Genomic DNA, 16,088 nt, shown 5'->3' on the forward strand with positions numbered 1-16,088 from the left:
CCAACTAGATCATGTGGACTGCAGAGGTGAGTATACAAAAAAGCATGGAGAAAACTTATTCTGTTTATACACAAATGCCAGGAGTATCAGGAACAAAGGAATAATTTGTTGCCTTGGTGAATGCATTGTGGCCTTAGATTATTAGCATTAGTGAGACCTGGCTCACATAAGCAGATACTAATTGATATCAAGTGTAAAGAATACAGTATTTTTAGGAAGGATAAGAAAGATTGGGGGGGGGGGGGGGCAGAGATAATGCTAATGATATCAGATGATTTCAGTCCAGTTAGGGTAGAAAACTATAAAGGAAATATTAATAATAGTTTTTCTATGTAGCAATGAATCTGAAGATACAATGTGCATTGGAGTCTAACAAGATCAAATACATGGTGAAGTATTGCTACACACCTAGTAGCTCAGTTGGTGGTGATGATGAAATACATCACCAAATAAACATATCATCCTCATCAAATTCCTGCCATTTACCCTCAAGGGGTGTATAGAATATGATAGTACTACATGAAAAATTTACATCGTTACACCAAAATATAAAATGATGATACAAATAAACATAATGGATACTAAATGATTAATCATAATGAGTGATTTTATGTGATCTGAACATTGATTGGGTGGCAGCTAATCTGATAAGAAGCATGACGTGACAAAAGGAAATCTAGTCAAAGAGTATTAGACCTTATTATAGTGATGGAAGGGTTCAGTTAAACATGCAGCTGTTCTACCTTCAGTTAGCTAGGTAAGAAAAGGCTATGTGCTGAACTACAAAGCAGGAAATTATGACCTACTCATCTCAGTTTCATTCTATTGTATCAGTTGCTAGATGGGAAGTAATTTAGCACTTCATGGGAAGTATTAAAAATGGCTGACAGGTGCAGAGAAGTTTGTTCATCTAATGAGTTGCTGCCTATTTTGCTAAAGGCTCTCAACCTAGTGCATGCAAAATAGAGGCTCAATGCTACATCTACACCTAATAAACTGAATAAGAATTCTGCAGTGGGGTTGATGGGATATCAGTACAGATACTAAAAAGTATCCAGCTGAATTAGCTATGCCTTTTGCCAGGCTGTATAATTTGAATCTCAGCCCATGGAAGATTCCATAAGAGTGTAAAGAATGTATGATAATCCCATTGCACAAGATTGGTGTAAGGGCTATTGTATCTGTGAACCTATCAGTATCTCTAGAGTGGTGATGAAGATTTTATAAAAGTTGGTTAGAGATTGCATATAGAAATGGATTGACAGAGAATCTATACTTTGTTATGAACACTATGGATTTAGTAAGGCAAAGCCACGTTTGAGGCTTGTACACACTTTATAATAATGTTGAGGAAAGGGTAACAGATACACCATGATACTTTGGAATTTGTGAGGATTTTGACACGATAGCATGGAATGCTGCTGCTTAAGTTGGAGGATATAGGATTAGATTATAAATTATTAGCTTGAATAAAAGGATACAACAGATATCAGAAGGTAGGGTATCGAAGAATGTGAATCTGCAAGATTTAAGGTGATTAGTGGTGTATCCAACAGGTCAGTCCTTGTTCCATTGTTATTCATTCTCTATATTAATGACATTGGGAAGGATTTGATAGGAGACAGAGCAATTTTTTGATAATGCAAAGATAGACAAGGTAATCAGGAATGTGACTGACATGCTTTGCAGAATGATTTGAATAGGCTAGAATTGTGAACATTTGAAAATGGCTGTCAATTCAGTATTTATAGACATAAAATTATGCACTTATTGTAAGGATTAGGGTTATGCTAGAAGAAACAGATCAATCTTGGAGTTTTAGTAGAATACGAAGTTGAACTTAAGGGGCCATATAGCAAAGATTTCAAATACAACTCAGATGATAATTGCAACAAATATGAAACAGAAGTTGTCAATAAGTAAGTCATTTTGTCTCTTTACAAGGCTTTGATATGAACTCATTTGGATTATTCTGCACAGATCTGGTCTTCTGGGTTTTGAGATGACACATAATGGAAATAATTTAAAGAAAGATGTACTAGTGGATGTAATATCAGGATTGTGGAATGTAGATTATGAGGATAGATTGAGAATTTGTGGACTACAGACACTAGCAAACAGGAGAAAGAGGGATGGTATGTTAGAGACCTACAAATTTCTGAAAGGATCATATAAGATACCAGTAGACAGAATTTTTCATTTCATGGAGGTTGGGGAGGGGGTGAATGATCATCCATGGAAGTTGGATGATCTTTCAAGATGAGAACTAAATTCTTCTCTCATACAGCAGTGCTTAAATGGAATCTCTTGTCTTTGGAGATGGTAAGTACAAATATTGAATGAATTCAAGAAAGGGTATATCAGGTAGTGTGAATGATATATAGCCTTTCTCAATAAATCCCTGACTTCCTTGAGGTCTCGTAATAATAAAATATATAATTACGAACATACCTCTGCTTAAACTCCTATATGATCATACTAACTCTTGTGCAATCCATTTTGAAAATGTTTGCATTCACATAGCAATGCAAAAGTAGTATTAAATTTGAAACTGATTTTCTTGGGAAATGACATTATTATTATTATTATTATTATATACTTATTTCCATGACATCTAAAAACTCATTGCAAATGCTCCATGCTAGCCTTTTTTCCCACAATACCTAATACATCATATCTCTACTTAAAATTTGTTCACTGACCAAGTCCTCACAACCTCTGGCAATCCATTTCACTCATTCACCACTTCGAGCAAAAAAATCTATGTCCCCTACACCCTTACCATTAATATATTGAAAAAATTCTTCTACATCAATATGTGTGTGTAAATCGAGTAACTTAGGTTTTTATTTTCTCCCCTCTTTACTGCCTATCAGCAAAGCTTTGTAATTTGTGCTATCCTCTATTCATAGGGAGCATTTCTTATAAATGTCTCTCCATCTTGGTCACTTGCCTCTCAGTTCTCTCCACCATCTCCTCATCTTCAAAAAACTCAGGTAACATAAGTTGTCTAAGTTTCTTGGCTTTCATGCACAGTAGTCAAGATGCAGCTGTATCAAGTATTATAAATAGGGATAATAACCTCCCTATCTTTATTTATTAGTGTGTTTTTCAACATGTAAGTAATCTTTTGTAGTATACCTTCTGAACTCCAACTCTGTATATTATCACCCAAAAATGCTTAGCTTCAATTTTCTGCAGTCCTGTTTTGATAATGTAATGCACAGGACATATTCTTTTCATTCCAAAGTTTTATGGAATCTTTGCATTTTGTCATATTAAATTGAAATTGTTATCCTTTGCCCACACTGTCAATCTCTTTAAATCATCCCACATGATCTTTATATCATCTTGATTAATTATTGCTCTCTCTCTCTAGATTTGCATCATCAGCAAACAGCTGTTTACTGATGATGAAATATCTCTCAAATTACTCCCATCTTTTTAACCTACAAAATAAACAGCACTAGTTCCATTACAGAGCTTTTTTATTTTTAGAGGTACCTGTGGCATAGTATAATTATTAAAAGAACACATAAGACCAAAGTAATAACTTTTTAATTAATAAGGTACAGATATTTCATACTAAAACTAATAGCACATCTTCAGTGTCACAGAAACAGTTATAGGAATGGAATACAAGTAACGAACATTCGATGGATCACCTATTAAAATACAATTGTTGCCACATGCTAGGAAATGATAGAAAATAATAATTAATTAATATTTAAGATAATTGTTTTTTTTTATTGATTACATAAAATAAAAGTCTCCCAGATCTTCGAGAGAGAGAGACAATCGTTTCAATTTAAATTCGGTCGGTGTAAAATAGCTTCACAACTTTCTTTAAAAAGGCATTCATATTTGAACCTTCATCTATGCAGGAGAATAGCTTTATCCCACTGGATATTATGAGTAGTGTTAATACAGTGCCATTCTGATCCAAGATGACCAGATAATGTTGATGAACTATTGGATGTGATTAAACATTGGTTACCATAATCTTAATAGATGTCTTCCATTAAATCAGTATGATTTCTAATAACTAACATTTAAGCATTAAGTTGCATAAAGCTTTACTGGACCCTAGAATGTAGAGTTTCCAGGGATGACCTCTTGTTCTTCCCCAATTTCTCACTATTTTATGAAAAATCTCTTCAACATTAATCCTATAACAACCCCATACCTACTTGTATGTCTCTATCATATCACTTCTCTTCCTCTTATCCATTAGACTCTGTAAATTGCATCTTCTCAAGCTTTCTTCACATTTAACATTCCAGATTGAAGACTATCTTAGTCAATTGCCTCTGGACCCTTTCCAACATCTCTTCATCCTTTTGAAAACCAGGTTACCAAATCTGTGCACAGTAGGCAAAATATGTGCCTAATCAAGGCCTTATAATGTATAAGGCCTTGATTAGGCACATTGAGGAGATTTTGGTTCCTTATACCAGCGCTTCCCAAACTGTGGGCCGCGGCCCCCTTGGGGGCCGTAGGTTTTGTTGAGGGGGGCCGTGAAATAATGAAAACAAATTTAAAATGTTTTAAGACTAATAGATTTTTTTTATTTAAAAAAAAACGTATTTAACTATTTATTATAATTATTTATAATAATAATTATTATTATTATTTAAATATTATATATTTAATAATATTTATAAAAAAATTTATAAATAATTAAATAATAATAATTATTTATTATTTATTTTGTTATTTTTTATATTTTAATGGAAAAATTCACACATTGGTGTTGGTTCACAAACTTTGCTTCCTGCGTATTTCGGCGCTTAATGAATATTAGTAAATATTGCTTATTCATATGTTTCATTTCAAAGCAGTGGTTAATTGTATTTACTTCGAATGCGCTCCAGGGAAGTTCCAAATCTTCCTATCCCTTTCATCACGCGTTCATAATCAGGGATGACTGTTGATATTGACTTTATATACATATCAAAACTCGTTTTATATTATCACTCTCATCCGAGCTAGTTTTCTGTTACCAATAAAAGTTTCGCATATACTTCACACATGAAAAAAAGCTTAAACAAGTTCATGTGAGGAGATAGTAACTCCCTTGCAGTGGGCCCTCCCTAACAGCCACTATACTGCAGAGGCAATAAAAACAAGTTCTTTTATTATGCCAGTGAATAAGGTATGAGGAGTCTGTGTAATATATTTCTCAACAAATAGTGCAATTAGAGACAACTAATTGCACTATTTGTAGATGAGGGGACACACTCATCATTAATGAGTGTGTCCCCTCATACAGAAACTATGCTGTATAGACTGAAACAAAACCATATGTTGCATGGGCAAGCACAGTATCTAACTAAAAACTATTGTTATTAATTAGATGTGTGTGAGTTCGATTTCCCAAGGCAGCAATAAAATTCAACCGAACGTGTTAAAATTCGTAAAAGTGTTAAAACTAAGTAATATATATATATATATATATGTATATATAATGATCTTGTGTTGTATACAAGTTATGGCAGTTTCACATATGGAATTCGGTTGAAGAGAGTTAGCATTTCAACTCAATTGTCAGCTATGCTTTTATCTTTCGGTCGCGCGATCTTTGGTTAATACTGCACCAATCATATGCACGTTTTACTAACTTGCCTTTACTGTCTGTTTCGCGTTAGGCTTAATTACCTTAAAGGGGAGAAAAGTCACAAAAGAGAAAAATGTTCCTGGTCTGAGGGATTCCCTTATTCGGGTAATATTCACTAATTTCATGTTATCAGTCTGAGGTGTGCCAGTATCGGTAAGTGGTGATATTATTTGATCTATTCTACGTCAAAAAATTTAACCCTGAGATGGATAAGTGACTAATAAAAAATAAAAAAAAATTCACGCGAACAATCAGAAGAAGCAGAAACAGACTCAAAAAAAAAAAAAAAAAAGGGCAGTATTCATATTTTACCAAAATAGCCCGCATCGTCTTCAGAAACAAACGGTAAGAGGCAAAAAATGTAATATTTGCATTTGATTTTTGCAATATTCGCTGTGTACGTTTTGTATTGAATATAAATACAATAAATATTATAATAATATATCTCTCTATTACGATTTTTTTTCGAGGGGGGCTGTGAAATATTTTAATTTTTGCAAAGGGGGCCCTGACATCCAGAAGTTTGGGAAGCACTGCCTTATACAATGGAACCAGAATCTCCTTGCTTCTTCAAATTAGTGTTTTCTGCATCGGTGCCAGAATTTATGTTGTCCTAACAATTTTGGACATGTGTACTCTAAATTTTAGATCCTTATCCACCATTACCCCAAGATCTCTTATTTCCTCAATCAACAATATATCTCCAGCAAGAGTAAACTCTACATCCTCATCTTCGTTTTCCAAATTTTGAAATTTTACATATTGCAATGTTGAACTGGCATCCCCACTCCCCTGCCTATTCAAGTCTTCTTGAAGTGGATGACACCCTGAGGCACACCACTAGCGACTCTTCCTCTAGGATATTTATTTCTTCCCCATACACAACTTGCTGATACTTGTCAGATAACCAATTTCCAATCCAATGCACAATTCTAATATCCAACTGCATCTGCTCTTGTTTTGAGTGAGATAAGGAAGACCTCTAGTTCTACCTTTGCCTCCCTCTACTGTATGAAAAAAATTCCTTCACATTAATATGGTCACAATCCTTCAACTTATACATATGTCATATTCCCCCCCTTCTTCTATTCACAAGGCTTTGTAAGTTGCATTGCCTCAATTACTCCTCATATCTGACCTGCTGACTTAGTAAACTTTCTCTCGTCCTTCTCCAATCATCCTCCTGAAAATCCTGCTTTTTACTATAAAAAAGAAAGAAGAGAAAATGACCACTTTTTTCACTTCCAGATACATTAGTTACTTCTTCTTTCACTATGCATTATTCCCGCTTCCTATGCAGGGTCCGCGTGTTACTTAGATGCGACTTCTTGTTAGTACCACTCCCAACTGACTTGTCACTTAGCCTGCTGCTGGGAGTATATATTTTTGACTGTAGCAGCGTATGTTCACGGGGCCGGTTTGCCTGCTTGCAGGATGAAAAACGCCAGATAAACTGGCGGAAAAAACCCTACTGGTTGTGCCCAAGATCGGCTAACATGGCTATGGCTGAGGAAGATCCTCAAATTCCTCACGTCTTCAACAGGAATCAAACCTGGGACACTCCTTCCCCAGTCATATGGTTGCAAAGCGCAAAGCCACTTGGCTAACCGTGCAGATGCACACACCATCTTCTTCTTTCAAGCAGTCCTTTGGGCATGCATATTACTAGAAATCCTTAATTCTCATTGAGAACTTTTTCACTGTCTACAGAAATCTACTTATGTTAACAGGTTGATGACATATATATATATATATATTTTTTTTTTTTTTTGCATAACCTTTTATTTATATCACTGTCTTGTTTTAATTGATCATGTTTGATAGGCATCAGACCTGTGGTTACCAAAATAATAGTTATGGTATGTTATTGAGTGATAACAATAATAACGATAGGTTAAAATGAAGCTTTACTTTTTTTCATCATATTGTGCAAAGCGCATGCTGATATTTTGAAATTAAAGTTTGTGCATTGTCAGCATGTTTAATTCTGGAAACAGTATTTATATCCATTTTTATTTCTGATTACAGTGTGCACTATGCAATCTAAAACATATATAGCCTCTTCAGCATAAGCCATGGATAAAGAAATATTCAAAGATCCTCTGTTTGGTGCTCTGCTCTATAATATACTAAAAACCAGAACTTAGTTTCGTGTAAAGAAAAACTTGGTAGCTCAACAGTTACATCCTTTTCCCACCCCCATTTTATTTTTTTTTTAAATTTAATATAATATAATGCTGTGTCATTTCATTATGTAATTAAATTTAATTTTATTTCAAATCACTTAATTTTAAATTTAGGCTATAATTGTAATCATATTTTATTGTAATCACCCACTAGATGGTATCTGACACTTGGCTCAGCTCTGTAAATAGGATTAATATTTTTTGTTGTAGCTTCACCTTTTGATTATGCTGATGCACTGATAATGACCAGTTAGTTTCTGGTTGAAATATTTGCAGTAATAAAATTACTATATTCTTGTGAATATGTGTGTATAATAAATGTTATATCCTTTTTTAAATTGAACTGGTATATAGCATTAGTATAGTAATGCCAAGCATATTTTGAATATGAATAAGCATCCTTCATTAAACAACTGCCAACATTAGCCAACAAACTAATTTCCCAAAAGTGAAATAACCTTTTAGCACCTCTGTCTTAATTTATATATATCTTACGGTGTGCAATTTTATAATGCTGGTTGTTGCATATGAAAGACACTCCATTTCACGGAACAGTGATTTTAAACACTGGATTTAAAGAAAATGGGACATTACAATGGGCAGTATAGAACACCTGAATCCAGTGAAAATCTGCAGGATGTATATTGAAATCCAGAATTAGGATTACAGCCAAAAGAGACACTTGTTATAATTTCAGTCAATAAGAACATGTTTTGTTTACTTCTGTACATGACTTTGCAGATATAAAATGGCTGCTGAAAAACTAGGAGTATAAATTAATTAGGATAAAACTGTATGTTTAAAAAATATGTAAAAATAGCAAACAGAAAAAAAAAAGACTAATTTACTGTTGATAACCACATGCTGCTTCCTTCAAATATCTTGGACAGTGTCATAAATAGGCAGGTGCAGATGCACAGGGCCCAGGATGAAGGGGGAGGGGGGCTGAAATAGGGCATCAAAAAATAATCAGTAGTATATTTTCATTTTGAAATTTTAAATTTTGCTGCCATGGATGCTGATTCTATAACGTTTTTGGTTAAAGTTAAAAATTAACCAATCTATTTCTGTCGTTTTTTTTTTTTTTTCCTACGAAAAGCTAGTTATAGCACTTACCTTGAAACATTAATTAGTACAGAAATAAATGCTAGAACTCTAGCATTAAATTCATTTCATAATTTAATATCTTCTGAAATTATCTCAAACAGAATTCCGAAAGAAATATACAAAATGATTATTCAAACTTTCAACAGTTGTATATACGGAACAAAAATCTGAATCTTAATAGTCAAAGAAGATTAAAAAGCCTTTCAGATTTTTGAAGCTAAAATCCTTAGAAAAGTACTTGAATCTATAAGAGATGATACAACAGCAGAGTGACATAGGAGTTATATCAAATGTATAGAACTCTTCTGGACAAAATTAGTGCTTGCTGACCGAAATGGCTTGGAATGTGACAAATGGGAAAGGGAAAAAATTATTATTAATCAGGACTTCCATGGAGTCATTTGACTCATTGTGGGAGGTCCATCTTAAACTACAGTCTTTGATATCACTTCTTAAACTTATTCATTGTCTGCACTCTCTTACCACCCTCCATGCAAAAAAAGCCACTCCTCACACTCTTATTCCATTTCTGTTTGTATCTTCCAAGAATGGCCCTTTGTCCTTGTTCCTTTCTTTTGATCTCCCATATGAAAGAACTCCCCAGTTTCATTCCTGTAACTAGCCTTGTAGCACAATTTGAAGAACAATGGTACATTGCACCCTTCAATTGGAAAAGGCCTAAGTTCGATTCTCGTTGTGACAGGAGGAATTTTAATATGGGTTTTTTCAATTGAAGGTGAATTAGCCAATCTCATATGGAGGTAGCAGGTTTTTCATCCTGTATATAGACAAATCGGCCTTCAGAACACATGCAATTTACAGACAAAAATACCTCTTGAGAATTTTAATTAGAGAAATTAGGTTAGAGAAAAAGTTCCATCAACTATCTCTAATCCAGAGAATTTTAATAAGGTGTTGACACCTTTTGGCAACTGGTGTATGATATGATTTTTGCATTACTTCCACCTTAGTATCACCACCTCTAGGTCTAGCTCCCACTGACGAGACCTCAATAAAGTTGAAACCGGTCTGGGTAGTGATCCCTTCCATAATGCATAGCATTTTACATACCCATAAGGATATGTGCTTTGGGATACTAAGGCAAGTGATCAGAACTTATACTACTTTACCATGAGTTGCTCCAGTCCTGAAAATATTTCAGGTGCAAACTTTGTTTGCTTACTCTTGGATAAAGGATTAAACCAAATATGTTATTGGTAGCATAGCCAAGTGAAAAAACTTCCATCAACCTCTTGGTGATGGTGGTAGGCAGTAGATGGCATTGATGTAGATGATGATGGTAGTGACAGTTCAGTGCAGTTGGTGGGTTACATGGTGGATACAGAGTTGTAGAGTAGGTGTCCTCCCTTGGTGAGTGTTTAGACTCCTTGGAGGTTTCACAAAATAATGCCTACCTCTCAATGGTTTAAATGCCTTAATCATATTACCTCTCCTCCTATCAATGACCAAACTCTGCAGTCTGCATCTTCTCAGCCTATCCTCATAGTCAACATTGTATAGTCCTAATATCATTTTTGTTATCTGCCTTTACACCCTCTCCAAGGTTAATTTATTCTCTTCAAATCCCTGCAACCAAATCTGAGAACAATAATCCATGTGTGGTCTGAACAGGGTTTTATACAATGGAAACACAATTTTCTATCTCTGCTGGTCAAGTATCAAGGCGACAGAAGGTTACAAGTGGAGTCCCTCAGAACTCAGTAATGGGACCCATATTGTTTAACCTTTATATCAATGACATTGTTAATGCATTGCAGGAAGATAGCAGTTTGTAGATAATGTTAAGCTGGGAAGGGTTATTAGTAAGCACTGACATGGTATCCCTTCAGGAGGATTTGAAGAAGCTGGACAGATATGCAATACTAAGAAGGATCCTTCTCAGTATTACAGCAATCTTCTGGGTTACCTTCACCATCTTTTCAATATGTCCCCTGTCAATTATCACCCCAAGGTTCCTTGCCTCCTCCTCCACTTCCTCTAGTACAGTTCCTCCAACAAAGAATATGCAGCTTATTGATCTGAAACTTCAAGACCTTACATTTAGTTGCATTTAACTGATACCCCAATTCATTTGCCTTTGTCCAGCTTCTTCAAATCCTCCTGAAGGGCTACAACATCAGCACTATTACTAATAATCCTTCCCAGGTTAACGTCATCTACAAACTGATATCTCCCTCCCTGCAGTCCATTGACAATGTAATTGATATAAACAATTTGGGTCCCATTACTGAGTACTGAGGGGCTCCACTTGTAACATTCTTTCACATTGATGCTACTCTCATGCACAATCCTCTGATCTCTATCAGAAAGCCATTTCCCAATCCGATTCACTAACCTGATATTCAAATCCACATGCTGTAACTTGATTATCAGTTTATCATGTGGTATCCTGTCAAATGCCTTTTATAAAATCCAAAAAAAAAATGGCAGTATATACCTTTCCCTCTTCAACTGCTTATATTACTTTATTATAAAAGGCAATTAGATTACTAAAACAAGAGCATCCCCTAACAAATCCATGCTGACTCCTCATAGATAACATTACTGTCATCTGCCAACAATATATATGATCTTTCACTAATTTCTACAAAATCTTAACAATTACAGAAGAAATGCATACTGACTTATAGTTGGACACCTCCATTCTACCACTGTCCTTAAAACCATTAGTGCCATTTCTCACCAACTCCTCCACTCTGAGAGAATATAACCCATCAGCAAAATGCTTTAACAAAGCATTAAAATTTTAAGGTTACTTTTGCTGAATTGTTCTTGTATGTTGCTTTATATCCATTTCATTTCAAGATAAATACAATTCCTTCATATTTTATTTTTTTTCCAGACCTGGAAATTATGAATATGATATTCAGACTAAGAAAATTAATGTTCAGGGATGTTTTGGAGGTCCTCAGGTAGTCGTTCCACCTGTGATAATTAAGTGTATGATAGAAAATACAGATCAAGTAAGCATATGTAGATTAAGTTTAAATGGTAAAAATGTACATGTGTATTTTTGTTAATATTTTATATTTTGATAAATTTCTTAGGTGTGTTATAAACTATTTGTTTTATAAGTAATCTTTGCAATTTAATAAAATTAAATTGCAAACATTACCTCCTGTCAACAGACCATATGAACTTCTAACTAGAGCTTTGACATATGATCTCATGCTGTGATCTTTGGCCACCAAAGGAAGAGCATTTTACAGCCAGTCTCAACAGTTATGAATATTGTTAGTTTTTTTTTTTTAATCTAATTACTGCTCTGATAGAGAAACTAATCCTATCTGCATAGGGTATTATGATTGCCAATTGCATGTGTTCTCTTTTCTTGTTTGCCTGTTTTGCATGGTGGAAACCCTCCACCATGAGATAGGACTAGTTAATTCACCTTCAGTTGAAAAGCACTGCTAAAGGTTATTTGTGTCCTAGATGGGGCTTTGAACTCTGGTCTTTCCAACCAAAGGACATTGTTGAAATTGACTAAGCTACAAAGGGTGTGTGTGTGTGTGTGTGTGTGTGTGCGCGCGCGCGCCTACATACACAGTAAAATCTTCTTATATGAATGCCTCTAATTACGAACAAATCGTTTTATGAACGTTTCCATTGAAAAATAATTGTATCGATCGGCGAATTGTTCATTTTATGAATGCACCAATGCTCACTTGAGCTGGCATTATCTCTGCAGTTGTTGATCCGTTCACGTCACTATGTTTGGTTCTATTCGAGTGCTGTGAATCCACTCTCTGGTGTGTATCGTAATTTTGATAAATTTAATTCAAATTAAATTTATCTCTAATTTTTTTCAGTTGTGTTGTCTGTTTATTTAATAATTAGTTAATATGACTCCTAAAAAGTACAGTGATGAAAATAAATAGAAAAAGAGAGCACCCAGACCAACTATTGAACTCAAGAAAGAACTTATATCTAAATGGGAAAATGGAACTTATATTTATGAACTTTCTAAAGATTATAACATAACAAAATAGACAATCTGTACTATTATTAAAAATAGAGATGTGATTCAAATGGTTGTGATGAAAGGAGTGAAAATTTTCTATCCTAAAAGATCTCAGGCTGTTGAGGAAATGGAGAAACTTTTGTTAGTGTGGATTAACGATAAACTAATGACATGTGACAGTATTTCGGAGGCAATAACTTGCTAAAAAGCTAAGCAACTACATAGTGACCTTAAGCGTTTGACCCCAGGTGCCAATAGTGACGATTTTAAAGCTAGTATGGAGATGGTTTGAGCATTTTAAAAGAGAACTGGGATCCATAGTGTAGTAAGGCATGGAGAGGCTGCTATTCGATTTGTGGATGAATTTAAAACTTATTTAGGGACTGAGGGATTTATTCCTCAGCAAGTGTTTAATTGTGACGAGACAGGACTTTTCTGGAAAAGATACCTAAGTGAACTTATATCGCACATGAAGAGAAAGCATTAGTTGTATTGTTTAATTTAATAAAATCTAATTCTTATTAAGAACCCTATGATCTCAATACCAGAAGTTAAATGATTACATTTTCTTTGTCTGAAAACAAATTGATACACAAAGTATCCCTTTGTCCAGTGCTTCCATCCGATAGTATGGCACATGAATTTCTCTATTGTTCTACAAAATATCATCTGGATTCACTCATTACTTTTATTTATACATGTACACACACACAATCTACCAATAATTGTCCAGACACTTCAGCAATTTACAATTGATACCAGCAAGCAAACCCTACTGCTTTGGTTTTGATCACTTCCTGCACCCTCTGAGGGAGGTTCCACCAATGTGTCGCAAACATCAAATGGAATTTGTCTCCATTCTTCCATCAAAGCAGCACTGCATTCATCAACAGATCGAGGACGTGCTGCTCTGGACCTCAATCACTGCTCCAATTCATCCCACAGGTGTTCGATGGGGGTTGAGATCAGGACTCTATGCAGGCCAGGGCAATCGTTTAACACTCATCTCTTCCATAACAGCTGCAGCTTTGTAGCATGGAGCATTGTCTTGATGGTAACATAGGTCTGTTCCACAAAAACTCCACAGTGTAGGCAGCACCTGATTATCCAGAATATTAAGGTTTCATGAGCTGGTGAAATTGAACCATAGACAATAACCATTGGTCCCACTCCAAACCAACTGAATGCACCTCCCACACCATTACTCCCCCAAATTTTACTGTGGGTACAACACACTGTGGTAACAAGCATTCACCAGGCTGCCTCCACACCCTGCCATCAGACTGGAAACAGGTGAACCCTCATTCATTGCTCCAGAGTACCATTTTCTACTTGTCAGTTGTCCAGTTCACACACTCTTTGCACCAAGCTAGACAAGCCCCTTGTTCGTTGTTGTGATGTTTGGCTTGTGTATCACTGCTCTTCTGTGGAAACCCAGCAAATGGAGTTCTTTTTGTACAGTATTAGTGCTTACCATGGTGTTACTCACACTCTGGAATTTATCACAGATAGTCTGTGCCGATCGTAGTCGGTTTTTGCATGCCACCCATTTTAACACCCTCCTGTCCCTGTCAGTCATTTACTAGGGCCACCCTGGGTGTTTTCCTATACTAATGATGCTGGAACATCTCCATTTGTTGATCACGTCACCAGCCATTGATTTTGAATGTGCCAGTTGAGTGGCAATGGCACATATAGACTTGCCACCAATGTGATAGCCCACAATGACACCTCTCTTGAAGTCACTGAATTCACGTTATGTGCTACACCACCTGTATTCAATTCGATGAAATACTGCTTTCTACTCTCCATAACTTCAAATAACAGGAGTGTGTAGTGTGTGACGGGGGGGGCTGTTACTTCTTGTAATGTAGAAGCATGCTGAAATGTAAAATACAATTTAGGATAACTGGCAAAAAATCCAACACTCAACTTTGCAGGGGGGGGGGGGTTCTCGATTTATTTTTTTTATATAATGTTAGGTGCTTAACATGGTAGTCAAAAATAAAACAGAATTTTACAAAAACCGCTTATTTGTTTTGTGAAATTGAAACTCAATTTCCAACTAATTTTATATCTCATTAACTTTCTGCTGCTGTTATTATTCTTATTACTATAATACAGGTGTCTCCAGGAAATCAGGGACTTATCTATGGATGGTCCTTGGTCACACTGCCTAGATACCTAACATACCTCTCCTTGAAAACATTGACTAAAGATTCAGTCACAATGTATCTTCATTGTGAGTACATTTTCAATTAATATTTCCATTCGATTAAGCCACATTTTGGTGAATAGCAGCATTCATTCACCACATGCCATGAAAAGAACCTGAACTTAACAGACATCAACTGATCCTGATCAACTCTTTTCCTGCTGCCAACTTCAGAATTCACTCCTCTTGTCCTGTCAGAGACTTGTAATGGGACTAGTGTTCTCGATATTGCAATTATTCAGCATGATGTGAATTCATGTAACTTGTTAATGCAGTTATTTAATTTCACCTCAGTAGAAACGTTTACAAGAAGTTAGTTAGTTTTGTTTGAAATAACTGCTACTAAATAAAAGCAAATACCTGTGAATATGTCTTATTTTACTCCTGTTGCATGTTTTTTTATAAACCAAAACAATTATGCACATAAATTAATTAATATATTTAAAATTTATTCAAGTAAATGAAAAATAATAAGCATAAAATATCTTGGAAATTTTCCATTTTCACAAAAACCAGTTACTTTTTTTGTGAAATTAACTAATTAGCATTTGCCATAGAGTCAGTCTATTGAAAGATTAGATAAGATCAGATAAGAGTCAAAGATGAATAACTGGAAGGAGACCTTCACATTATTTTGAAGAAATGCAGAGAACCAACTGTGCTTCTGACCTAACATCCAGTTCTTGCCTTCTCATGGTGCACCCAGTTAATAGGTATCTGTTTAGATACTTAACGAATAAGAATAAGCTGGCAATTTGTGATTTAGCCAACCAAATTGTATTATTATTATTATTAGCTTAAATCATAATAATGTGATGTATAGCATGGTAAAATTTAATGCCGGCTGGGGCATCACCTGGTCAAACAAGGCCCCTCCCCTCATCTCAACCTCACCAGAATTCAAGATTGCCACCATATTCTAACATAAATTCATTATTTTTTCCCCCCCATCTCTGGTGGTGTTTATACCTTGAGGTGCTA

General features: G+C 35.2%; 1 protein-coding gene across 1 annotated transcript in view; it reads left to right on the top strand.

The window, feature by feature from the left end:
* LOC150092769 (ciliary microtubule-associated protein 3) overlaps window positions 1-16,088 on the top strand; it is a 102,996-nt gene that overhangs the window by 48,511 nt on the left and 38,397 nt on the right. The window contains exon 5 of the mRNA XM_090414742.1: window positions 11,774-11,894. Within this exon, the coding sequence (XP_090270868.1) occupies window positions 11,774-11,894 (121 nt within the window). The remainder of the gene's footprint in view (window positions 1-11,773; window positions 11,895-16,088) is intronic.

This window comes from Typopeltis vanoorti, chromosome 25 (assembly GCF_054136105.1).
Source record: "Typopeltis vanoorti isolate ZY-2024b chromosome 25, IOZ_Tvanoo_1.0, whole genome shotgun sequence".
Taxonomy (NCBI): Eukaryota; Metazoa; Arthropoda; class Arachnida; order Uropygi; family Thelyphonidae; genus Typopeltis; species Typopeltis vanoorti.